Below are 26,874 nucleotides of genomic sequence, written 5' to 3'. Positions count from 1 at the left end.
ATGCACTTTTCCTCAGAATGATGAGATTCATCCCTGAACTAATCTCCGAGTGCGTTTGTTTTCCAACATTTTCTTGATCTCGTATCGTTGTTTTTGCTTTTGTTTCTTTTTGTATATATATATATATATATGTGTGACCCTGAAACCCCTGCCGTGGTTCATAACCCTGCCAGGGGGGGACCCTCGTTGGTTTATTTATTCGCTGATTTCTTTCCTCTTCCTGCTGGAGCCAGAGGCGAGAGTCTCTCCCCAGCCAATCGCCGCTGCCCGCCGAGCACGTGTCGCCCCTCGGCCGGACCAATCGGCGCGGAGCGGGTGGGCGGGCCCGGCGGCGCGGCGCAGCAAGAAGCGGAGCGCCGCCGCGTCCGGGGGCAGGCACCGCCGAGCCCCGAGCACCGCCGAGCCCCGCGTACCCGCAGCCGCAGCCGCCGAGCCCCGGAGCTGCGACCGTTTAAAGCGACGCTCGGCGACGCCGGGGAGCGCGTATGCGGAGAGTTTGAAGCTCGGCAGATGTGAGGCGGACGGTCGGAGCCAGCAGGAGGTGGGTTTCGACAGCTCCGATCACGCTGAGATGGATGGACACACTCACCTCAAAACGGCAATAATAATAATAATAATAATAATATTAATAATAATAATAAGAGTGTGATAAGAATCACAATAAATTTAAAAAATGAAGGCAGCATGCAATAAACTCGGAAATCGACCCCCCCAAAAAATAGAAGAAATGGCAATATACAAACCTACACTTAAAATGACTAATAAACAATACACCTCTGTCATAATATTTAATTGTGCAAGTTTGTATGTTTATTTTATTTTATTTTTTTAATATATACAATCTGTGTTCACCGTGGAAACGTCGGGGTGAGAAATAACGAAGTGCGATTAAAATGTGTTCTCTTGTTGCTCCTTTCGTTCAAGCCTCTCGGGTCGGCCTCGGCGATGGAGCCCGGTGCGTGTCGGTGTCGCCCGGCGTCGCGGTGATCCTCCGCGGCCGAAGCTCTCCCTCCAGCCCCCTCCGCGCCCGCCCGCCCGCCCGGGATTTATCGATCTGCGCCCGGGGACATGGGGCCGGCGTCGGCGGCCGGTGGACGCTGCGGATTTAAGTCGGATCCGCGGGCGTTAATAACTCGATGAGAAGGAGCTGCGCGGCCCGGCTACACTCGTCCCGTGGAGAGGGACACCCGTAGTGGTGTTGTGTGGTGTTTTTTTTTTTGTTTTTGTTTTTCTTTCTTTCTTTTAAAAATGAAGGAGAAATCTAAAAACGCTGCCCGGACCCGGCGGGAGAAGGAAAACAGTGAATTCTATGAATTGGCCAAACTGTTGCCTCTGCCCTCAGCCATCACCTCCCAGCTCGATAAAGCCTCCATTATTAGACTCACTACGAGCTACTTGAAAATGAGAATAGTCTTTCCTGAAGGTAAGATTATTATTATTATTATTATTATTATTATTATTGTATTGTTATTTTTTATTATTATTATTATAGTGTTAATATTATTATAGTGTTGTTAATATTATTATTGTTAGTAGTAGTATATTAATATTATTATTGTGTTATTATTATAATTATTATTATTATTATTATTATTATTATTATTATTATTACTACGACTACTACTGTTCTTGTTGTATCGTTGTATTTGCTGTGATTTGTTTATTCTAAGGATTGTCGTTTATTGTGGTAGCCCAGTATAGTCGATGTTTATTGACAGTTAAGGGCACGTTTTCTATCCTCGTGTTTGGATTTTATTACAAGAGGGGTTTCTTTGATTTTCAGAGGTTTTCGTTGGCTTTTCGTTTTCGATAATCGGGGCACATGATATCGCATCAAGTTTTAAATAAATATGTACAATCAGAAAATGGGGGGAAAAAAAAAAAGAATACAGCCGTTAACTGCACTTACAGTTCAGGGACAGTTTTACCTATTTAATAATTACCCACCCCCCCCCCCTCCATTATATGTTTGACCTAGCGTGGTGCTTTTTATTATTATTATTGTCACCATCTGCTCATGAAATGATGTTGTGCGTTGTTTATTGTTTCTTTTTTTTTTTTTTTTGATTGTTGACGTTACTGTTCGTTACGTGGTTTTCTCGCGCCGAGGCCCTGGTCGCGTCTGCGTATTTCACGGAGAGAAAGGCGCTCGTTCCCGTCGCTGTTGAAACTTGAAATGAAGCACAGTGGCCTCTCCGCTCACTTGCGGAAGACAGACGAAAACAAAAGCATTGCTACGGATGGATTCGAGACAGGGAGTCGTCATTTTATTATTTCCCACAATGGGGCCGTGGTGGCGTGGGGTCGGCCCACACGACGCTTCCACACCTCGCGTCGGGGGTAGGGGTGGGGTGGGTGGGGTGGGGTGGGGTGGGTGGGGCGGGGGGGGGGAAGCTGTTTTGCCGCCGTGTTCTCCCGCATTTGTTCGCGTGCCGCGGACCCCCACTCGGGGTCTCTCGCCCACGCTGCGCCTCGGAAGACGACGATCCGTCATCCCAGCTCCTCGCAGTCTCCACGGGGCCGCGGCTGCGTGACCGCGGCGGAGCTGCGCCAATTAGCGCCGGGGGCCGCGGGCGGAGCTGTGAGCGTCGGGGAAGCAGTGGAACTACGTCCAAACAAATGGAAGCGCCGACCGGGTGCAGTTCAGGCTCTGCAGTTATTAGTGTTCTTTTGGTTTTAAGTCGGCAAAAATCTGGATCAGAATGAGGCTCCGCGGACCTGAGTGAGGGCCCCCGTCCGCTGCAGGCCCCCAGCCAGGTATCCTCGGTGGGGAGGGGGCTCCAGGAGAGCTGCCGTACCCCACTAGACCTCATTAGGCCTCCGTGTTAAGCAACATCTACCACTGGAGAAATGTCATATTAATCCAGGGCTCTCGAAACACTCTCGAATAATTTTATATATATATATATATATATATATATATATATATATATATATATATATATATATATATATATATATATATATATAAACAAAAAGAAGAAAACATACCATAAAACGAGCTAAATATAAGCAAATTACTATATATAGTAAAAATATGTGTGTGTATGTATTTACAGTGTAGGGTGGGGGTCCACAATTTTGTTTGGTTGTTGTCCTATGATTTTCAGCCATGTGTGCAGTAGGGTGCAAAGTGTGCAAATGGAATATTACATCATTGCAGTATTGCCCTGGGATAAAACTTGTCTGTATGTACACATCTACAAACAGGAGTTCACTGGGCTGATGTTGGAGTGAACACCTGAGGTCCTATCACCCACACTCTGCTGCGGCTGCTGCCCCACTTGATTATTATTATTATTATTATAATTATTATCATTATCATTATTATTATTATTATTATTTGTTATTATTTGTAACCTGGTGCCGTTTATAATACAACCACAGCCCTCAGGGTTCAGCCAGGGCTCGCTTGGGGTGAGGTGTTACCGTGCTGCGGTAACAGCAATGGCCCACACCCGGCGGCCTTTATAACAAGAACATAAGCATATGCAGTTGCGGGTCGATAAATAATTGAAGCAACAATCATTTCATGATGCGAGGGCACAGGACTGTTTGTACAAAGGGCTCCTGCGGCGACGCATGCAGCTATCTTATCCCCGGCGAAGCCATCTGTTTCCCCCATTAAAGTCCAGTTCTGTTTCCAGACACCTGACCACTTAAATATCACTTTGCACCGGCGTGCGTGGAAGGGAGAGGGTTTTGCCGCACCAAAACAATGCTCAGAGGATTAAGGCTGTTGTTTTTTTACGACCGAACCGCTAAAGGTGAGAGGGGAGGCTATGGTCATTATTTGGGGCGTCTGACCTTTGACTTGTGAAGGACACCATGCTGGAGGCCTCTCTCGCTCTAGAAGGGACTCACTGTGCTTTACTTGGCTGTGTTACAGCAACACACATGAGAACAAATAGACAGTAATATATATATATGTATATGTGTGTGTGTGTGTGTGTGTGTGTGGTGTGTGTGGTGTGTGTGGTGTGTGTGTGTGTGTGTGTGTGAATACCGTATGTAGACAGGTCTAAAGCAGAATTTCAGGTGTCTGAGGGTTCAACACCAGCTACACCATCTGCTCTATGTTACACAGTCTGTCTTGTACCTCCAGGTTTGAAGCTGGTCTCTTTAAACACCCTGAAAACAACTTGTTTTAATAAAATATATTTATATATATATATATATATATATATATATATATATATATAACAAGATTCAGATCCTAAAATAGAGCGGGATTTATTTGAACCCTGGATTTAAATAAAACAAATTAAAGGAGCTGTAGGATTTCTCATCTATATTCTAATGTGGCTGAGAATTAAAAAAGAAAAAAAAAGAAAGAAAAAAACAAAACAAAACAAAACGAAACGAAAGGTCGTTTCCATAACACATATTCTTCCAGCTCTTTTGTGTGTGAGCTACTTTAAGTCCATTCACTTTAACAGCCCTTGAATTGGTTTAAGCTTGTCTTTGGATCTATTGCGGAATGAAAAAGCCTCACACTTATTGGCCTCCTCACCTCGCTCCCTGCTCAGTTTGGTGATTATAGATGAGAGATTAATTCCCTGTGGTAGGTCAAGTGCGGGGACCCGGGGGCCCTGGTCCAGTCTTCCCCTGGTCCCCCCTTAGTGCCCTGGTCCCCTGGTCCTCTAGTCCTCTGGTCCCCTGGCCCCCTGGTCCCCCCTTGGTGCCCTGGTTCCCTTGTCCTCTGGTCCCATGCCCCCCCCCCCCCTTAGTGCCCTGGTCCCCTGGTCCCCTGGTCCCCTGGTCCCCTGGTCCCCTGGTCCCCTGGTCCCCTGGTCCCCTGGTCCCCTGGTCCGGGTTCCACAGGGATTAGAGTCCAGGTGGATCCACACCAGCCCAGCACTGAGTTTCAAGATGATGTCTTATGAGTTATTGCATTACATGGGGACGAGCAAACAAAACAAAGATAATCCACGTTTATTCATTTAATCCCCGATTATGGACCAAATCAAATATCATGATATGTATTTTTATTTGGGATTTCTTGGGGGGGGGATACGTACAGAACACACCAAAACAAAATCATTTGTGAAACAATCGTTATATAATGTGAGTGCGGCCATTTAACTATATCGCGATAACACGCGCGTCGCGGAGCGGCTGAGATTTGTTTTTAATCGACGATTTTTTTTTGTGGGGGGGGGGGGCAATTAAATCCGATTTGAGACAAACAAGGATCTTATGATTCCATTTATGTTGTTATGCGGTATATATTATTGATGACATTCTTGGGGCGATTATTTAAAAACCACGTGGCCTCCAGGTTCTCGTTTTAAACCGGGACGCTGTCCACGATGAAGACACGGAGGAGCCGGGGAATCGTGTTGTTTTATTCCCCGGGACGCGGACGCGGGGTGATTTTTTTTCTCCTGTTTGTGTAAATGTGGAGTCTATATTTGCTCCACATTGAGACGGGGAGCGGCTGTGCACTGTGATCTTTCCGCGGTGCGTGTTTGTTTTCGAAGGCCGGGATTTGCATTTCAATGGGGATCCGCGGAGCCGCGGTGCGGGACGGGACAGCGACTCCTGTTTGATTTATCCGCTCGTCTCCGGGAATGTGGATTTACATGTATTTCTTTAGGCCAGAGGGAAAACATATTCATATCCTCTTGGTGTCTTTTTTATTATAATTATTATTATTATTATTTTTTTTTAAATTATTATTATTTGATGTCGAGTTTTTACATCTGTACTCTGTGGTTATTCTTCTTGTAAATGTCCCTTTTTAGTCGCATTAATAACCGAGGAAATAATCCCCAAAAATCCTCCTCGGTTGCTGTTGTTGTTTTTTTTTGTTTTTGTTTTTGTTTTTTATATATAATCTCCGGAACATATAGGCAGCCGCATAATAAAAAACAAAGGGTACAAATGTCAGAGTTGAAATTTAAACTGAAAATGTTTTTGATTTTGATTTTTTTTTCTTCCCCCCTTCAAGGCCTTGGAGAGTCCTGGGGTCACGTGAGCCGGACCAGCTCGCTCGACACTGTGGCACGAGAGCTGGGTTCACACCTTCTACAGGTATATTATTATAATAATAATAATAATAATAATAATATTATTATTATTATATTATTATTATATTATTATTATTATTATTAGTAGTAGTAGTAGTAGTAGTAGTAGTAGTAGTAGTAGTAGTAGTAGTTTTATTATTATTATTATTATTATTATTATTATTATTATTATTATTATTATTAATAATAATAATAATAATAATAATAATAGTAATACTAATTATTATGATTTTTTATTGTTATTATTATTTTTGTCGTCATCGTCATCATCATCATATTATTATTATTATGATTATTGTTGTTATTATTATTATTATGATTATTATTATTATTATTATTATTATTATTATTATTAATGATAATATTAATAACAACAACAATAATTTAAAAAAGCTTATTATTGTTATTGCTTTATCAGAAGTATATTTATTATGATTATGAGTATGATTCTTATGATTGTGATGTACTTTTGATCAATATTGTCGGCCCTTTAACCGCAGTTGTCGTCCTGTGCATATTTTAACGGCCAGTGATTTCCTCCCTGCCGCCGTCTGTCTCCTGCTGCTCTCATTCTTGCGGGTTTTCGTGTGGAAATAGGTTGAATGCATTCACGGTCACGCACGGAGCCGCAGTGCGCTCCTCGGAGCAGCCTCCTCACTGCGCTGCAGCCGGAGCGTTAGAGCAACAGCAGCCGCAAAGCTATGGCCAGAGAGGGGCATTACTGCTCCGAGGCCAAGTCATTGAAAAGCACAGGGAATTATCTTGGGTCGCACTAAAAAAAAATTTGTTTCTTGTTAAAGCGAAGGAGTTTAAGACATTGTTGCGGGGGAGGAAAACGATCATCCCGATGATTATATGTAGCCTATTATTATTATTATTGTTATTGTTATTATTATTATTATTGTTATTGTTGTCATTATTATTATTATTATTATGTTTTTGTTATTATTATTTTAATTGTTATTATCAAGAATAATGGCGAGAATTGCCTGATCATAACAATACGAAATATAATTTAGTTGGAACAACGATGGTATTGAATCTGATTTATTTGATAGTCTAATTCCTTTGATTATTCCTATTCAATTGACCTACCTGAGGCTTGCCGCTTTCTCAAAACAAAAAGCAGCACGAGCCACATTTGGGTGTTGTTTTTTATTTTTTTGTAGAAAATGTAAACGGATAATAATGTAAATAGTATTTCACCCAAAAACATTTATTATATTTATATATTGTATATTTGATTTGGGGTTTTTATTTTTTTTGGGGGGGGGGGGCATTTTGGCATTTGGCATTGGCCTCATCTTGAGAGACACTTTTACAATACAACATAAATAAGCCTTTTGGAAAAATGAAAGCAAATTAACTTGTCTGTCTATGAACGGTTTGCTGACTGACATTCTCGTGATTGTTTTTTCAGACGTTGGATGGCTTCATTTTTGTTGTCGCTCCAGATGGGAAGATAATGTACATTTCTGAGACAGCATCGGTTCATCTAGGCCTGTCACAGGTATCTGACACAGTTCCATTGCGATTGGCCTAAAAAAGTCATTGTGCTCATTCCTCACGACACAATTTCAAACAATTGTTTTTGCGTTTGTTTCTTCACAATAGGTGGAATTGACAGGAAATAGCATCTTTGAGTACATCCACCCGGCAGACCACGATGAGATGACAGCCGTGCTGACTGCTCACCAGCCTTACCACTCACACTTTGTCCAAGGTAAAAGAACACGTCCCCAGGCAGGAAGACAGGCTGCGGTGCTGGCCTTTAACCTCCAATGCATACACCAAAAAACATCGCCTCCATCACTCTTGATGCAGTAATAACCTTGGAATTTACCCCCTCCTTTTTTTTTTTTTTTTTTTTTTTCATTCCTCTCTCTAGAATATGAAATGGAGCGCTCTTTCTTTCTTAGGATGAAATGTGTCCTCGCTAAAAGGAACGCTGGTCTTACCTGCGGTGGCTACAAGGTGAGGGATGTCAAAGCTGCTCCAAATAGGCCCCGTCAAAATCGTTATTAACGTGATTGTGCTGCGAGTCGCATTTTGACCTTTTTTTTTTTTTTTTTTTTTTGTCCCACTGTGCGCTCCAAGGTGATCCACTGCAGCGGTTACCTGAAGATCCGCCAGTACAGCCTGGACATGTCTCCCTTCGACGGCTGCTACCAGAACGTGGGCCTGGTGGCGGTGGGACACTCGCTGCCCCCCAGCGCCGTGACCGAGATCAAACTGCACAGCAACATGTTCATGTTCCGAGCCAGCCTGGACATGAAGCTCATCTTCCTGGACTCACGGTAACAAACACTCACAGAGCTACTTGTTTATGGATGAATGGGGTGTGCATGTGCTGATGACTCGCGCGCCTGTGTGTGTGTGTGTGTGTGTGTGTGTGTGTGTGTGCGCTTGTGTGTGCGCGCGTGCGTGCGTTCCTCAGAGTGGCCGAGCTGACCGGCTACGAGCCCCAGGACCTGATAGAGAAGACCCTCTACCACCATGTCCACAGCTGCGATTCCTTCCACCTGCGATGTGCACACCACTTGTGTGAGTTAGGTTTGTTTACGTCTCCTACACTTACCCACCTCTCCGCAGACAGACACGCTCTGTAGTTTTTCCCCCCGTGTGGACCCCCCCCGGAGTGTTCTGGTCTAATGTGTGCTGATGTGCTGTGCCGTGCCACCCGATTGGATTTGTCGTCAGATTGTGTTCTTGCATGGCTGTTTTTTTATTTATTTTGGAGCTCATTTGTTTCTAAATGTCCATTCAATGAAATGGTATTATCCAAAAGAAATACCGAATGTTCTGATCTTTGAAAGAATTGTTAAATATTGCAAATGCATTTGTGAAAAGGTATTGCAAATGGACTGATTGAAACTCGTCGAGTCCCGTTTTTTCCTTTTAGCTTTTGTGTCTTTTGCAATTGTTGGTACTTTTTGCATTTATAAGGACAAATAAGGACATTGCTGATAAAGAGCTATTCAGTTATCATGTATTCTGCTTAGCTGGTGGCTTTTAATTAGGCTTGAAGTGCTTCATAGACTTCAATTCAATTAGCAATTATCTAAGTCATTTCCTTGAATACATGTTCTATTTCTTTTTCTCTTTCTAAGTCTGCTTCCTCGTTCCAAATGCACAACTTATTTGAAACGATACTGCTTCAAAGAAGGCCTCCTACTTTGGTCTGCCATTGAATAGGAGGATTCTTTTCAAAATGTTACCCCTTCACCTGTCCACTCTTCAACCCCTGACGCCCGTCTTTCTTTGGTCTCTAGGGACTTAAACGCACCATCATTTCCTAAACGTGCATGTAGCTCACATAATAATAATTCCTAACCCCAGTGCACAGATGGCGACACCCAATCACCGCCATATTTTAGGCGACTGGACCCTATCCGCTTCAGTTCAATCCCAATCCCATAAATTCTACATATGCTTTATTAAAGTATGACTTTCTTCCCCCTTCCCCCTCATCTCTCCCCGGCTGCAGTGCTGGTGAAGGGACAGGTCACCACCAAGTACTACCGCTTCCTGGCCAAGCAGGGCGGCTGGGTGTGGGTCCAGAGCTACGCCACCATCGTGCACAACAGTCGTTCGTCGCGGCCCCACTGCATCGTCAGCGTCAACTATGTCCTCACGTGAGTCCCGACCCACCAACCACCCACACCCACAGCCAGACAAGCAGGGCTGTCGCCAGGACAAATGGACGCATGTTTAAGTCCCGAGGAAAGGTCCGCTCGGCCTCTTTTTGCCGGTGGAACCGATGGGTTGCTTTGTGTCGGATGTTGAAACCCGCCGGGGCGTCGATGCCAACGGGTTGGACACAGTGTTGGACCACAGTCCCAGGTTCCTTGTCCTATCCCGGGTCTTTTGGGCTTCGCCTGACCCAGAGGACACTTTGCAGCGACTGGTAGCACGACACGTCACAAGCTCCAGGCCACGGGAAGGTTCTCCTCCCATCTCCGGTTGGATTTCATTCCTCCTTTTTTTTTTTTGATAAGATAATGAGTATTGGCACTAGAGATTTATGCAAACCGTCCCGCGGGTAAGCAATTAACTGGAGGTTAATTGGAAACCCCGACACGTGTTTGTCAAAGCGCTGTTTTGGCGGAAAGCGGCTCAGAGGAAAGTTGGGTTTTAGTCGGCGGTTTGAGCGAAAAAGGTGTTTCCCCGCAGGTCAAGTCGCGTCAGCTGTCATTACTGCTGCAATGTTTTGATTCTCCTCTGCTTTTTTGTTCTGTGCTACTTTAAGACAGCGAGAAATAGAGACAGCGGAGGGGGTTCCTCTTGTTTAAAATGTGTATATAAAGTAAGTGTTTGGATTTGTTTACATCTGGGAATAAGTTTGTTCCCCACTTTCCATACCCTTCCCCGCACACAATTTTTTGTATCTGCTCTGTGCCACCAGAGTTCACATCCCCCGCCAGTTGCATGTCTGGGGTCATTGTTAGCAGACTCACGAGCTTTGCTCATGGGTCGGCTGTTACCTGCGTCGGCCTTACCGCGAAGGGCCTCAGTCACCTGGCAGAGTTTATCTAAGAATGGCGTGGCTGCGTTGCACACTATTTAAATAAGAGCCAGCCAATGACGCCTGTTTCCACTGTACTCATATTGGATTTGGGGGGTATTTATCCTTCACAAATAGGCTCCAATTTGCCAGGTTTTCACTGACAGCCCCTCCACGAGCCTTTGCTTTTTACCCCATTGTTCAGAAACCCAAGCTGCAAGCATGCAAGAGATAACACTTACTAGTAGAATGGGCAGCATTTATTTGCCGGTTATGCAATTATTTTATTACCCTCACTGTGCGTTTCACAGATGTGCAAGCCAGTGTAATGAAACTGCTGAGGCCCTTTGCAAAACCGCCCGTGAGGCAGGACTCGGTTGTTTTTTTCTCCGGCCCTGGCAGAGAACAGCTTGACGAGTATTTCTTCAACCGCCCAACTCCAAATCCATAACAGCTCTGTGTTTATGGCCTTTTAATTGAGGGGCTGTAAATATGATGAGTGTTTATAGTCTCCGGCTTAGCAGGGAGGAGTCTCCTTTATCTTCACTTTCTCCATTTATTGGGCTATTTTTTTCTCACCTTGTTGAGAGGCGCTGCGTCACTTATTATGCCTCTCATTGAACCTCTCATGCGCCTCATCTAACAAACAAAGACCTAAAATAAGACAAAAAAAAAAAACAGCTGAGTCGCACTTAGGCCTTTGTTACGGGCTGTTATCAGGAGATGTGTTGATTCGCCCGGTAGCTTTTGTGTCGGGAGCGCTGGTTACCACAGGTGTAGGGTTCACCCGTGTGTGAACTCCCAATGTGTGCTTGGCACTGATAACCTTCTGCCTTCCAGATATGCGCTCATGCCACTATTATTGCAGTCTGACATCTCTTAAGCAATACCTCGGGTGAATGAGACAGAGGAAAATTCTCAGACAAAAGTGTATTTACATTTTCCTGTGTGTGTTTAAGTTTGTGTGTATGTGTGTGTGTGTGTGTGTGTGTGTGTGTGTGTGTGTGTGTGCGTGTGTGTGTGCGTGTGTGTGTGTGCGTGTGAGTGTGTGTGCGTGCGTGCGTGTGTGCGCGCGCGCGTGTGTGTGTGTGTGATGGAGAGAGACTGAGAGCTTTCACTTTCACCTGTGGGCATTTCCCCTTTGTGTACGTGGAGCAGAGCATATGTTTGAATATGCGATGTGCGTGGAAGACGGATCAGTATTTGTCTCATTTAAAGCCTGTCCAAGTTTCTCCTGTAGTCTAGAAGTTGATTTATCATCTGAGAAGAGATCCATACAGAGCTTTACCCACAAATCAATTCCCATTTCCCAGTACTCTGCTCGCCATTGCTTTCCTGTGGGCTTGATTTTGCAAGACATAGCCTTTAATCTCCCTGTGTATTTGATTGGACAGCTTCTCTTCTGTAGTTTGTTTGTTAAAGGCCTTGCTACAATCCCTCTGGTGAAGCCGGCATCCCAACAGCCGGTCTGCCCCTTCTCTCCACCCCCTACCCATTCAACGCGAGTGCTCGCATGCACACAAGGCGACGCTGGCACAAACAACGCTCTGCACGACACCCCCTCTCAACCCTGCAGCGAGGCTCTGATTGCTAAGCAGATGTTAATGGCTTTTCGCACCTCGAGAAAGAAAACACCCAGGAACACATGCATTGTTTGCGCTCTTTAATAAACACACCTACTGAGGCAGCCAAGATTTCCCCTTGTGTAATTAGAAAGCACATTTTAATTCTAGAAAAGTGCATGAGATGTACAGTGTTCCTGTGGATTTGCCGTGTAGCCCTGGTGTTTATCTCCCTCACAGAGAGGCGGAGTACAAGGGCCTCCAGCTGTCTTTGGACCAGGTCACCTCCAAGGCCTCCTTCCCCTACAACAGCAGCATGCCCTGCAGCCTGACAGAGAATCGTAGAAGCCACAAAGGCCGCGTGTCCCGGCCCAAGACCAAAGCCAGGCTCTCCCCTTACACCCAGGTAAACAGGCTTGAAATATAATGTGATTATAATTATATTATATTAAATTATATATTTTATAATTATATAATATAATATAATTGTTGGACTGTGGAAATAGACTTTGATAATGGTAGACTTCCTACCTTCATCTTTTTATGTTGACTTGCAAGGTAATTGATCCAAATCATGATACTTGGGACGTCATTGTCGTTGTGTCATTTTATTGCCACCCTCCGCTCCCACTACCTTTGCAGTATGCCGGTTTCCAGACGGAGCGCTCTGAGTCTGACCAGGACAGTCCCTGGGGGGGCAGCCCGCTCACCGACTCGGCGTCCCCACAGCTGCGAGAGCCTTGCGAGGGCCCGGATGCTTCCTGCGCCTACCGACAGTTCCCTGATCCCCGCACCCTCTGCTACGGCTTGCCCCTGTCCGAGGAACACCATGCGGTTGGCGATGGCCAATCGCAAACCCACACACACACCCACAGTCAAGGTTGTGAGAGGGGCAGGTGCGAGGCCGGGCGGTACTTCCTGGGACCCCCGCCATCTTCCAGCAGGGAAACATGGTGGGGCACTGCTCGCTCCTTCCTTCCCGTGTCCAAGGGCTCCCTGGACACCCGGGAGGGCTACAACACCAATGTACCCCACATTACGGCCATCCAAAGTCTGCAAGGTAAGGCCGCCCATCACATTCTTTTAAGAGTCCTGTCTCAACTCTAGATGATCACCTCCACTGTCATGGAACTGCGGTGACCGACCTGTAATTGTGCCCCTCTGCAGGCAGAGGTCACTGGGACGAGGACAGTGTGGTCAGCTCTCCAGATGGGGGTTCAGCCAGTGATTCAGGAGACCGCTACCGTGGCGACCACTACCGCTCCAGCCCGCAGGAACCTAGCAAGATTGAGACTCTCATCCGGGCTACGCAGCAGATGATCAAGGAGGAAGAGTGTCGACTGCAGCTACACAAGGGTCCCCATGACACTCACTTGGGACCCGCCAACGGATTGCCCAGGGGCCCCGGCCCCTGCTTCACACCCGAGTACACCCAGGGGGCTCTACCCTTGCAGAACATGGTGTGCCGGGGTTTGGGCCAGGTGGTAAGCCCTGCACCAAGCCCTGCCCCGCTGTCCAGGCTCAGCAGCCCCGGGTCTGAACGCCTAAATAAGCCCAATGACTACCTCCAGACAGAGCTCTCCCTGCTCCCGCTGCCCTTGCACCACCCTCTGGGCCGCACCGGGCCATGCTCCATCTCCCCCACCCCGGCCCCTGCCCTCTACCCTCCCCATCCGCACCCACGTCCCTATTTGGACAAGCAGGCGGCCTACTCCCTCACAGGCTACGCCCTCGAACACCTCTACGACACGGACAGCCTCCGGGGGTACTGCAGCTCTACCGCCACCGGCCCAAACCACTACGACATGGCGCCTCACCTGCGCATGCAGGCCGACCAGACACCCGGACACAAAGGCACCTCCGTCATCATCACTAATGGCAGCTAACGGCCCGCTACCATGCGGCCTCATTGCGTTCACTTCCTTTGACTTTGTTTGACGGCTGCGTTCACCTCATTGGTTTTATCTTAACTTAAAAAGAAAATCCCCCACTTTGTCTGACTGTTTCATTAGTTTAGGTTTTATCAAGCTTTGTACCCTTTTGCACTCTCAGGGAGTGCGATTTCAGCGAGGGGAATTTGTACCCTAGTTTATCCCACTAGAATGAAACAGAAGAAGCGATGTCAGGTCCATAGCCGTGCACTTTGCAGCGATGCAAAACAAAACTTTCTCCTAAAAGTGGGGGTTTTGCTTTGAAATTTGTCCCTGCATTTAAACTTCACAGCCACAAATAAATATGCAAACCCATTCACCCTTCTATTATTTTTTTCCCCTCCTCAGCCTAGTATTACAAAGGAGAGAGGTTGCAGCAAAGGGAAATGAGGAAAAATTTGCATTATACTCACAGGTATTCACATGCAAGGCCGGAAGGTAAATTTTCGAAGTCGATAAAACGATGAGAATCATAGATACCGGACTGCACAGATGCAGCAGAACGTGCGTTGAGTGGCCACACAGGAAGTCCGCTGCTTCAGTCTAAATGCTATTTTCGAAAAAGGCATTTCCTAGCAATTCTGATCGGTAAACATGTCGGAGGGAAACGTGTGTTCCTTTTGATTTTGAAGGTAATGAAATATCTGTGATTTGTTTTCACAAATGGAAACTATCACAAGGAAATGACAGAGAATGAGGGGAAATATTTTTACTTGTTCCATCATGACATTTGCAGAAACTCTTTACGGGAGATTGTGGACATGCAGGAAGATTAACATCAACCCATCATATTTAGCAATATGCAATTTAAACCATTGAATGCCAATAAAGGCAGCTTAATTGCATTTGTCATGATGGATATATTCTTATTTTAGCTGTCTGACATGATTGTTGCAGCAGCTTTATTACTGTTTGTTGGCATGTGTGGGCAAATTTGTATGACATGTTTCACAGACTCCCTCTTGATAGGCTCCCTCGACCCCTCAGATTAAACCTATATTTATACAAGTTTGGATTTTTTGTTTTGTCAAAGCCTGAAATGTGCTGTCTCTTGAAATTATTTATGATGTACTGTAAATATGCCCTGAAGGAAAAACACATCACATTTGTGGGCAAAAAAAATGTATTTATTGAGTCAATGTTTGTTTATGATTTTGGAAGATAGCTGCAATCAAATACAGTCTGACTGCTTGTTTATTGAGTGTGTTTTTGACTGGTACAAATGCTAAGACGAAACAAAATAATAAAAAAAAGATCATTTTGCAAAGTGATGGCTCAAAATCTGTGGCATAAAATCTTCGGAAATAAAAAGGTAAAACAAACATGATATGATTGCATTGTAAAAAAAAAAATAAAAAAAAACAGACAACTTTATTGCAGGGATTCATTTTGAAGAATTTAGGGGGAGAATTTTTTTAGGAGGAGAATTTTGAAGAACCCCTATTATTTTTCTTTCCTTTTCTGTGTCCAGCGGCGAGAACACTGAATTTACTTGGGCTATGTGAGGCCCACTTCTGCAAATAAAAGAACCCTGATGGAAATCGATACAGCAGAATCTCCAATTAGGCCACAGATTTGCGGGTCTGGAGAGGTCAGAGATGAGAGGCGACTCTCTTTCCCTCTCTCCTTCCCCTCATCCCGCCCGGTGAATGTTTGCTGTTTGCTCTCGGCGTCCCCAATCCGCTCCACTGCGCCGCCCTCCGCCTCAGCTATTACAAGGACATTAAAGCCATTTAATCCCGTTAGTAATTCTTCACTCGGGCACCTCTTCCGCCGCCCGTGCCCCGGCTCGCCGGGCGGGTCCCTCCGACGCTCGGAGCGGTCGAGGAAGCCTCGGCTGTCATGCGGAGATGAGTTGCTAGGCAACCGCGGGTAACAAGCCTCTCTGACCGCCTTCATTGGCAGCGGGGCTCGTCCGCCACGTTTCACTTTCACATCGCGTTCGGAAGGAAACCTCTCGTCTCTCCCGTCGAACATCTCGGAGGAACTAATTTCGCGCTCGAGACGCCCGCGTGCCAAGCTTTTCCACAACGGATTTTTCGAGAGTTTTTTTGTGTTGTTGTCTTTGTTTTTTTAAGTCATCGTCTCATTTCCCAGTACGGCGTTTGCCCTGCGCCCCAGGGGCCACCGCGTTGGTCTTCGGAAGCTTCAGTCGCGCCACGGAGAAGCTTCTGAAGCCCAACGCGGTGTTTCCGCCCCGAAAAACCCGCTATCCAAGCAGCAATTTAGCGATAACGATTGGTTGTCGTAATTGGATTGACGCGGCTAAGTGTTTCCTGAAAGTAATGTGGATCAATCTGTTGCCCCCTGCCAACCCCTCATCTCACCCCTTTGCCCCCCCCCCTCCCTTTCCCACCTCCCCCGCCCCCCTCCTCCTCCTCCTCCTCCTCCTCCTCCTCCTCCTCCTCCTCCAGCCCCCGTCCACTCAGGCGAGGTGGCGGTGCATGTCTAATGGAGGGGTTCCTTGAGGTTAATGTCGGCATTCATTTGTTTTTCGTCAGACTCCCTCTTTCCCTAATATGCATTTTCCAGACATGGATCACCGAGAAATCATTCACAGACATTTTTTTTTCCATTGGGATTTTAACTGAAGACCACCCCCAGACTTGATGCCGAGTTTGCCGAGAACCCAAACGGAAGTCGGTGCACTCCCCCCCCTCCCCCTTTAAAAAGACAAGGAGGCACACATGTGGATCGACTAATCTCGTGCTGTTAATGACTGGGTCGGGGGCTCCGTGCGGTTTTTGGAAACCCGAGCTCCTCATTGTTCCGGAGCCCGAGACAGGTGAGGAACCCGCTGTCGCCCCAAAAGAATGTTCCGGTAGGGCTTCTACACCCTCGCACATGGAGACACACACACACACCCTCGCACATGCCCCCGGCGCTCGCGCGGACATCCGCATTCCGCCGCGCGACGTGCGTATTCCTCAATGTGATTTTAGTCTCCACAAATCTCCACTAATCCCTCCATCTACAGCGACTACATCTTTCCCAAAGTGAGTGGATCACATTCGTCTTCTCGTGTTGAACTCGCAGCTTGGAAGAGCTGCGAAGATCAAGATGACGTGCTCTGGATGCTCCCGAGCTTGGGTCCAGGTCCAGCCTGAGAAAAAAAAGGCAATAAATTCTTCAATTGACCCCTCCAACAGATTCCTGCCTTCGACGTTTCAAAACAGTAGTTCGGGGTTTGCACAACGTTCTCGACTTGTACGCTGAAGTTATGGAAACAAACCGTTTCTTAAACGTGTTAAAGCTTGAAGATATATAGATGGATGCACACCTCAAAACACATGGAATATTTATTTTATATCTTTGTCTTTCTCTTCTTAGGACCAACCGCAATTTCTAGGAAACAAAGAAACCTGATGATTTCATATCATCTGCTGAATCCGGACCGAGGATACACATATCTGCAGATTTCTGCTCGGTAGTTACAGGTGTTGATCGCGTGTTTCAACTTAACAGGTTCATGAGGTTAAATATTAAATTCTCTGACGTGAAGATCCCTTCGGGTCGCTCTTGGCCATATCTAATTTGGTATCACTCACAAGGGAGCGGGTGTCACCCATCCTCAATCTATTCCCCCCTCGTCAGCCCACCACCACAGCCACTCACACACACACACACACGCACACACGCACACACACACACACACACACACACACACACACACACACACACACACACACACACACACACACACACACGCGCGTATGTCCTCCGCCGCACGCACATGCACCCAAGTGGACCACGCCTTCCGCAGCACTTGTGCGGCGCTCGCACGTCCTCCTGTGAAGGGGCCTGGTGTTGGCTTTGGAAAAGGGGGTGAGGGGGAAGTCTAATGCTCTTTTTACAGTCTCATTAATCCCTCTGTTCACAATTTCACGCACAGCTTGGGCCCCGGTGTTATTTTCACAACCTTTCAACGTTAATTCCTGTGAATCCCGAAACGGAACACCTTCCTCGGCCGGCTCCGGGCTGCATGTGTCTCTCTCTCTCCCCCCCTGTGTGTGTGTGTGTGTGTGTGTGCGTGTGTGTGTGCGTGTGTGTGCGTGCGTGCGTGCGTGCGTGCGTGTGTTTTCTTGCCCTATCTCTTATTCCTCCCACCAAAGCCTGGCCAGGCGCAGAGAGGGACGAAAGCCCTCTCATCCGCTGCCATGTCTTTACGAGGCCTTGGTCTTTACGCCTTCTGGAAGAGGAAGACAGACAGGGCTGTTTCTGCCGGAATGACCGGTGTCGCTCGTGTTGTGATGTTTTTCGGGAACGGGGGGGGCCCTAAAACCTCCCGGCGACGCTGCTCCCAAAGCCTGCCCACAACAAACACACGCAGTCGTGTCGCGGCAACCGCTGGTGTTTTCAACTGAGCCGGCAACGCTGTCATCCCGAGGCTTATAGGTATAAATAGGGAGTATTTATCAAAATATTAATATCGACTTACTGGTCAGCTAGGGAATGGCTAATGCGGCTACTGTCACAGCGGGGAGGGAAAAGTCAGAAAAATGCGCCGAAAATACGGAGCGGTTCTGTGCCGCTCCGTTGCGGAGCGTGGTTGGGTTCCCCTGCTCTACTGAGCCCGACACAGGACGCACGGGGCTGCAGCGGAGTGCTTTGGGTTAGGGTTGGGGTTAGGGTTAGGGTGACTGAGTTAGTGGGTTTCGGAGCAATGTTTGTTTTTGTTTTCCGGATAACGGGTTGTCGGACAAATGGGCTTTCGGTCCAATGGGATATTTTCCTGACTATTGGGGTTTTGAAATAATGGGCCTTCGGAGCGGCGCATGGCACCGTCACAGCGCTAACTTTTAACATGTGCTAATGAAAATATAAAATGCACGGCGGTGACAACGGCGTTTATTGCAGAGAATTGGTAAATGCCACGCCTCTGGCAAGCGCCATTAACAGGCACCCACACACGCGGGGAAACGAGCGCAGGGTGTGTTTAGATTATGTGACACTTTTAGTAGAATCTTTAAAGTAGATTAAAGATTCTTCAGACACTGTGGATCATTTACCGCTGTGCGAGATGAAGCCATCAAAACATCTCATTACTGCATTAAAACACATCTACTGTACATTGCCCTAGGCACTTATAAAAGTGATAAGTACAGTTGCCTTATATACTACTGACATAATCACCGCCTCTCTTTTATCTTCTTTTCTATTTCAGTGCTTGATATTTAGTATTTTTTTATTATTGTTTTCACTCCACTGATTTTACCCAATTACTGGTTTACAGTAGCTAATGATTCTGTTGTATTAGTTCTCATCTGTTACTAACCTTCCTACTTTCTTTCTAGTTTCTGCTGCAGTAATTGCTGCACTATTATGCAAAAGCACAAAGCAAAAAGATCTTACCTTTACGTGACAGTCTGTGTGCCTGTGTGTGTGTGCGTGTGTGTGTGCGTGTGTGTGTGCGTGTGTGTGTGCGTGTGTGTGTGTGTGTGTGTGTGTGTGTGTGTGCGCACGTTTGTCTGTGCATCCTGTGGTCCTGAGGTGGTTCTAAGTGACGGAGGACGGAGGCAGCGGAGCAGAGCAAAAAAAAAAGTCACACTTTTGAACCTTCCACCAATTACCGAGCAATTATTGAGAAAACACATTCTTGGGAACTCATGTTGTCGGGAGATCGTAGGCATGATTGTTTTGTTTGTCAGCGTGGGCTGTGGAGCTCTGCTCATGAATGTGTCCATGGCGTTGTTTGGGGGGGGGGGGGGGGGGGGGTTGTGTGGTTTTTGTTTTTGGACAGAAGAGACGAGAGTTAAAACACCAGCATGTAATCTCAAACCTGTTGGGCTTCTTATCTTACAAACATCGTCTCTGCAATTAGATCGATTAGTGGTCTGCGGTCAGGATGGTGAAGCACGACGGCAGATTTATTATCCATGACTGTGAAATGCAAGAACGAGAAGGATTTTCCTCCCTAGTTTTTAGGGAGGGAGAAAGAAAGAGGACGTTGCTTTGTTATTATGCGCAATATTATGCTGTTGTTCCTGCATGTGTGTGTGTGTGTGTGTGTGTGTGTGTGTGTGTCTCTGTGTGTGTGTGTGCATGTGTGTGTGTGTGTGTGTGTGTGTGTGTGTGTGCGCGCGCGCGTTGTGTGCGTGCATGCGCGTGCCTGTGTGTCTGTGCATGTGTGTTTTGTAGAAATTGTCACAATAAGTGTAAAAATTAAGTGTCAATGAATCGGAGTTTGTTAGAGTTTAGGGGATATGGAGCCTATTCACAGTTCTAAGCCATCTGTCTAGGGACCACCATGTGTGTGTGTGTGTGTGTGTGTGTGTGTGTGTGTGTGTGTGTGTGTGTGTGTGTGTGTGTGTGTGTGTGTGTGTGTGTGTGTGCGCGCGCCAAAGAGCAAGCAGTGAGCTGTGTGAGAGAGAGAGAGAGAGAGAGAGAGAGAAGTTGTGTGTTCAAGGAGATAATGGGGGAACAAAGCCAGAGGCCATCATGCCTTACGCCTTCATCTGACCTCTGACCCCCCACCCATGCCCCCCCCCCCCCCCACCACCCCACCACCCCATTCCCTTGTGCCTCCTCGTACCAGTTCAACTCACACTATAGGCCCAATCAGCCTCTTCCCGACCCTGGATTTAGAACCAGTTCCATGTACTTAAAGGGCAAACTTCAAGTTCTCCGTGAAAAAAAAAAATCTCCATAAATATGTTTTTAAACTCAGTCATGATTGGCGTCAGAGTCTTTTAAACGGATCCGGTATCTGGACAGCAGCCTCAATGGGTCAATCGGGCTGAAGAACGTTTGCCCCATTGATTTGCCAGTGACTTGGGTTGACGCCCGATGAACGACAAACGAGTCCGAGGTTGCTATAGTTTTCCTTTAAGTGACATCTTGAAGGAAAAAAAAAAAGCAGTACTTTTCTGGGTATTGACAAATGTAATAGGAACCAATAAGAATAACAACAGAAACCAAACTCCAAAACCACCCGTTCAAACGAAGGAGCAGCCCTAACGCGAAGACCGAGTAACTGGTTGACTCAAGACCTTTCTTCCCCTTGACCCAAGAAAGTAAGAAGGGGAGGTTTGTGATTCGACTGGGCTACTCCAGCACCTCTTTTGCTGCTCCTCCACCTCCACCTCTGTACCTCATACACCGCCCATCTGTCCGTTCTGGGTTTTCCGGGGGGCCCTCGGTTCTCTGGAAAAAACAACAACCAGCCCTGCCCTTTAGCCTGCAGTCCGCCATCAAAATGCCACCACTCAGCTCCGCAGCAGGTTGATTGATTCAGAGCTCGTCGGCTCGTAGGTCCGGCCCCACCTCCCCCTCCCCCTCTCCCTCTCCCTCCCTCCCCCTCGTGTCCGCGTCCTTCTTTAACATACAAATTGGCTGTTTTGTGTCGCTGAATTGGAGATTAATTGTGCACACCATTTGTCGGCGTTTGTACAAAGATCTCTGCCTTTTTTTTCCTCTCTCTCTCTCTCTCTCTCTCTCTCTCTCTCTCTCTCTCTCTCCCCGACCTCTCTATCAAACCACCTCTCTATCTCCATCTCCTCGACTCACTGATTAAGGTTAGAGATTAGGCGGAAGAGATTATTCTACACTGGCCTCTTTGTGGGGCCACCCAGAGCCAGAAGTGGGGTGGTGATGGCGGGTGATGGCGGTGGTGGGGGGAGAGGGTGGGGTTGGGATTACACTTTAACATCCTGCCAGAGCAGGTGGCTTTCATGTGGACGGAGGCAGAGCTGGGAAGTGCTTCCATTCTGTTTTGATGTCCAGTCCTTCTGGTAGCAACATCACTACTCACAATCGCTGGCAGCAGACAGAACAACACCTCTCTGAGGACAGAATCCTGTCACACACACACACACACACACACACACACACACACACACACACACACACACACACACACACACACACACACACACACACGCACACACACACACCCTCTGTCGTTAATTCTATGAACCATCATAGAAATGGATCATGGACATTTTTTTTTGATAGGTCCCCCAAGCATTACAAATTCGGACATCTTGGGTATAAATAGTGATGTAACACTCACCAGTGTGTGTGTGTGCGTGTGTGTGTGTGTGTGTAAGGGTGACTTTGTGTGTGAGTGTGTGTGTGTGTGTGTGTGGTTAGAACAAGGAGGGTGGGGAAGGGGGGGTGAGCCGTCTTGGTGTGCACCTTCAGAAAAGGCAAATAGCCCTGGCAGCGAGCCAAATAAAGTCTTTAGCCGAGCCTTTCCAGATGTGGTACCATCTGTTTGTCCCTCGCTGCTGTTACAAACGACGACAACGCAAAGAGAGAGAAAGAAAGAAAGAGCAAAGCGGAAGGCGAGAAAGAGAAGGAGAGAGAGAGAGAGAGAGAGAGAGAGAAGGAGAGGAGTAGCGGGGTGAAGCTGCCAGCACATCCATGTTTAGGGAGCCAGTAGCTCCCTGGATGGCAATACGGCACCTTGTTACCAGCTGTGTGTACACGGCTGCAGGGTTGGTACACATGCATAAAAAAAGTGCACGCAAACACACAAATGTACACACACCAGCACAAACTAGCATTTGCCCAGTGCCCTGGGGCCCGGGCCTCAGCCCCACGCTGGAAATAGTTTTACAGCGTTCGGTAGAACAACCGTAGGACAACATGGAGGACAGATAAAACGTTAAACTTCCACCAGGCAGCCCCGCGAGCTATGTCGAATCCGCGCAAACTTTCTGTAACACAATCATTACTAGGTGTTTGGTGTGTCAGGTTAACCATTTTTCGGGAACAGGAACCACGGTAATAGGGCTAAACGGTGGCTCAAATGGGCGCGATAGCAGCTGCGGTTTACACATTAAGTGGAATGTTATCGGCACCTACAGGCATTTTCTTCACGCTCCCGCTTACTTATTTACCTCCTAAACAGTTAAAACAAATGGATATCGGTGTGTATATATTTGTCATAGGGAGCCGGTTCCTCTCTCCCACCCCCTCTGGTGGATGGGTGAACGGCAGCTCGTGAAAGCAGCTCGACGTGTGAATCCCCCACTACGTCCGGGGCACGCTCCCGGACTCCTTAAGAAGTGACTTTTGTCCGGATGCCCACAGGGGTCCATGAGGTGTTAAAAAGGTCAGATGTAGGTGGGTTGGGGGGTTCTGACCCCAGACGCAGTCCAAATTCCCCTCGACAAGAGCGCCTGTCTGCATTACGGAGCCCGTGGAAAGACGCACACAAAGACACATGCACCAAAAGACACATGCACGCAAGACAGGCGTTGCTATACACGTATACACCTGTTGCACTTTTAAAATAACACAAATCTACACAAACACACACGTAGACCCATGCACACACCCATGCATACATACATTATACATACGACCATACGTGCACATGTGGGAAGCATGTGGGTGGTGTGCGAGAGAAATATTTGTGGTGGGAGGTATGAGTTATGATGCCCAGGGTCCATGAAGCGATAAATACAATGAAATGCGTTTCAGACCCTGCAGTATTGTTCTACCCCCCTCCACACACACACACACACACACACACACACACACACACACCCCTCAGCTTGGCATGCACTGTACTGAGGGACCTGTGACCCCATCCCCGTGGCCCTGTGGCCCTTTGGCCTACAGCTATAGTTATGTGTACTCCGACAGGCATCAAGCCGTGAACACACAAACAGACTTTTTGACATGCACAGAAATCAGAAATTTCTGCGTGGGATGGGAGGCGGGCTGCCGCTCGGGCTCAGAGAGAGAGTAATTGCTGCTTTGACTCTTCCTCTCTCGCGCCCCCCCCCCACCTGCTTTATTAATTTATCACTTAGCTCCGCTTGTTTGAAGAATTGGGGAAATATCCACCTTTGTGCTCTTGCATTTGTTTCCCCCCCGCCCTAGTTTGATTGCTGCGCTAGACGTGCGATTCAAATTTTGGCTCCTTTCCAGCTCCATCCATCATGGTTTTCTGCTGGAGAGGCACATTAGTCTTTCCACCAGTTCTTAGATTCGATGCCGTCCAATTGTTTTCTCGTTGTTGTTTTTTTAAAACCCTCCTATGCTAACTCCTGATTGATTATTCATCCGTCTTGAAATAAAAGATAAAAAAAAAAGTTTTCTCGTTTTCATATTTGCCCTTGTTGGGGGCAGGGAAAGTGTGGATCTGGTGTTTCACCGTGGCGTGTTGACCCTTGTAACCCCCCCCCCCCACCCTCGCCACCACCCATGCCCTTCCTCGGCGGGGGTGGTGCAGTGACAGGTCGGGAGATGCCCGAGGGTGAGGAGATTGACACGTGTGGTGTGTGGACGGCGGAGGTGGAGAAAGGAGGCCCTGCTAAATAAGTGCCACCGGCGGCTATTCTGAGCGTCCGGCCGAGGGTTCCATTTTCTTTCCAGACTTGCTGACTCTGGGCCTGCCATTAGTCATTGTATCAATGACTGTGACACACATGCGCGCACATAAACACGTAAACAAGTAAACACGCGCGGACGTATACACACACACACACACACACGCACCCACACACAGACACATTCTGCCGTCGCTCAAACGGGCAGGCACCTGTTGATGGTCCCACCTAGCGTCCCACCCGGGCAGACTGGATGCCCAGGCTGCTCTGGGCCGGCTAGACTGTGAGTCGAGGCCACCTTTTTGGAAAGGAAAACTCTGTTGACTTGAAGGACTTTAGTGGGCAGGACCAAAAGATTCTGATGCCAATCACTCAGGTTTCCTCCCAATGATCGACGTACAGTAGGTCAGAGAAAGAAGGGCTGAAGTTTTCCCATCATTCATTTCTTTCTTTGTTTGTGTTCCGCTCGCTGTGGGCTGAAAGCAGCGGGCCTCACATCTCTCTTGGACTGGACTCACGACGACGATGACTGATCGACGGTCCAGTCGCGAGGCGTTCACTGGGACAGACAAGACAGATTTGCCCACCAGATGAGGCGCCGAACCCCTTCATCTGTTTTCCCCTGTCAGGTGGGATCCCTTTCTTCTCTCCCATCATTTATTCTTTGATTTGCTGGAGTCAGAGTCCTTTCAATATAGAACAGAACATACACTTGTGTGAAAGAGGAAGTTGTCACTTCCTGGAACAACAGCAGCTTGCTTCCTACGCTGCATAAACAAACTCCTCCGGTGCGCGTCCGCTCCTCGTTTCGGGGACCGAACGCCGACGTGACGGGTAACGGAGCCGACAAGTTATGAGTTATCAGAATGGCTCATTAAACCTGGTTATTTACGTCCTCTGTTTTCCTTCGCCCCGTCCACCGGGACGTCAGCCGGGCTTACTCAGCTGTGTCGGGTCTCTCCGGGCGGCGTGGCGGTCGGTAATTGCCGTCTAAATAACAGCTGCAGAGGGAACGCCAGGGCGATGTCCCGGGGCCCGAGGATGCTGCCGGATCACAGTAAAACTGTCACAGATCATTTTATCATCTTGTACCCCCCCCCCCCCCTCTACCGCCCTCCCCGTCGGGCACATTTCCACACATCTTAAATTTAAGGCCAGACGAGCACAAGAGCGGACGGAGGCTCGCCTTACAGAATTCCACGCTGCGAACACTCTGTCTCACTTTTCGTTTTTTTTCACGAGCTCCGTCTGTCTGTTTGTCTCCCTTCATCTCCGCAACGGCTCTTTTTCGGGAGCAGCCAGATTCCCCTTATCTCCCCCCCTCTGTCTGTCTCTCTCTCTCTCTCTCTCTCTCTCTCTCTCTCTCTCTCTCTCTCTCTCTCTCTCTCTCTCTCTCCCCACACCGGTGTGTTGACCGAAACTTGACCAAACTCCTGTGGTTTCTCATCGTCCTCCAGTGGCCTTTGTGTTTAATCTCTGTCTGTCTCACCCATCCCCCAATCAAAGGGACGCTTTATTTTGTGAAATGATATCTCTATCATGGGTAATCTGAAGGTAATCTAACCCCGCCTCCCCCAGACAGCCCATCGCGTGGACGTCCCTCCCTCCTCCCACAGGCCCGGCCGGGGCAGACGCTTCCTGGGGATGCGATGGCTGACGACCACAGCCGTCCTGGGTGGGCGAGGCTGTCCAGGGAATTAACGGCATAATCGCCGCGACGGAATTCAGGGAGGGGTGGGGGGGGCTTTGTTCCACTTCAAAGGCGGCGGGAGGAGGCAGAAAGGGAGAAAGGGAAATGCCCACCTCAGATTTTACGACCAGAGGCGGTTTGAAGCGGCGAGATGAGGACGGACACGCCCGCGCGCCGGACATCGGTATCCGCCGGGCCGGTAAAAAAAAACGGACCCAGCGCCCGGACGGGTGCTTCGGTGGCCTCGCCCATCGCCCCCCCCCCTCCCCCGTGTCTCCGACCGTAGCGTGTTTGTGCGCGTGTCCTTATGCATTTCAGAAATATACATGCGCACTCCGAGCGCACGTAGACGCTATTGATCCCCAATCACTCTGTCTCTCAGAGTGTCAGGCGGCGGGGGGTCAGACAGAACAAGGCCGTGGCAGGACAATGAGACTGGGCAAACACAACACTATCCTTTTAACCTCTCACCCTTGACCCCGACCCCACCCTCCCACCCACCCCTGACCAAAGACATCAGTTGGGTGGGGGTTGGGGGCGGGGTCTGGGAGGGAAATGACGAGAGGATCTGCCTGAAATGCTGATGATAAATACATCTACAATACTGTACATCCTCCCCCCTTCATTCGCTTTGATTACATCCTCAGGTTGGACCACACAGACACAGCAAAACACACAAATGTAGACAACACACGAATGACGCATCGAAAGAAAGACGTGATTACATTTCAGGTGAGACAAGAGGGTAATAACTTTGTATCACAGCTCGGGTGAGACGGACAACATTTGTCAGAAGGATGTGCATCAAAGTGCTATTTTTTACAAGAGAAATATTGTGAAGCCAGTCGGGCTTTGATGTCATTTTTAATGGA

General features: G+C 47.8%; 1 protein-coding gene across 2 annotated transcripts; it reads left to right on the top strand.

Annotated features, from left to right (window-relative positions):
- Positions 1-399: 399 nt before the first annotated feature.
- sim1a (SIM bHLH transcription factor 1a) lies at positions 400-15,312 on the top strand. 2 transcript variants are annotated; one of them, XM_080006019.1, is made up of 12 exons: positions 400-541; positions 925-1,423; positions 5,954-6,036; positions 7,453-7,542; positions 7,647-7,755; positions 7,921-8,006; positions 8,130-8,329; positions 8,470-8,576; positions 9,520-9,667; positions 12,339-12,504; positions 12,741-13,158; positions 13,266-15,312. In XM_080006019.1, the coding sequence occupies exons 2-12, from the start codon at positions 1,249-1,251 to the stop codon at positions 13,982-13,984; spliced, it is 2,301 nt and encodes a 766-aa protein (XP_079862145.1). In that variant the 5' UTR covers positions 400-541; positions 925-1,248; the 3' UTR covers positions 13,985-15,312. The 2 variants fall into 2 exon arrangements, with proteins under 2 accessions (XP_079862145.1, XP_079862146.1); XM_080006020.1 differs by lacking the exons at positions 400-541; positions 925-1,423 and adding an exon at positions 2,663-2,757.
- Positions 15,313-26,874: the final 11,562 nt, after the last annotated feature.

The sequence above is a fragment of the Zeus faber genome (assembly GCF_960531495.2).
Source record: "Zeus faber genome assembly, chromosome: 8".
Lineage (NCBI taxonomy): Eukaryota > Metazoa > Chordata > Actinopteri > Zeiformes > Zeidae > Zeus > Zeus faber.
This window is presented reverse-complemented; position numbering and strand designations above follow the sequence as displayed.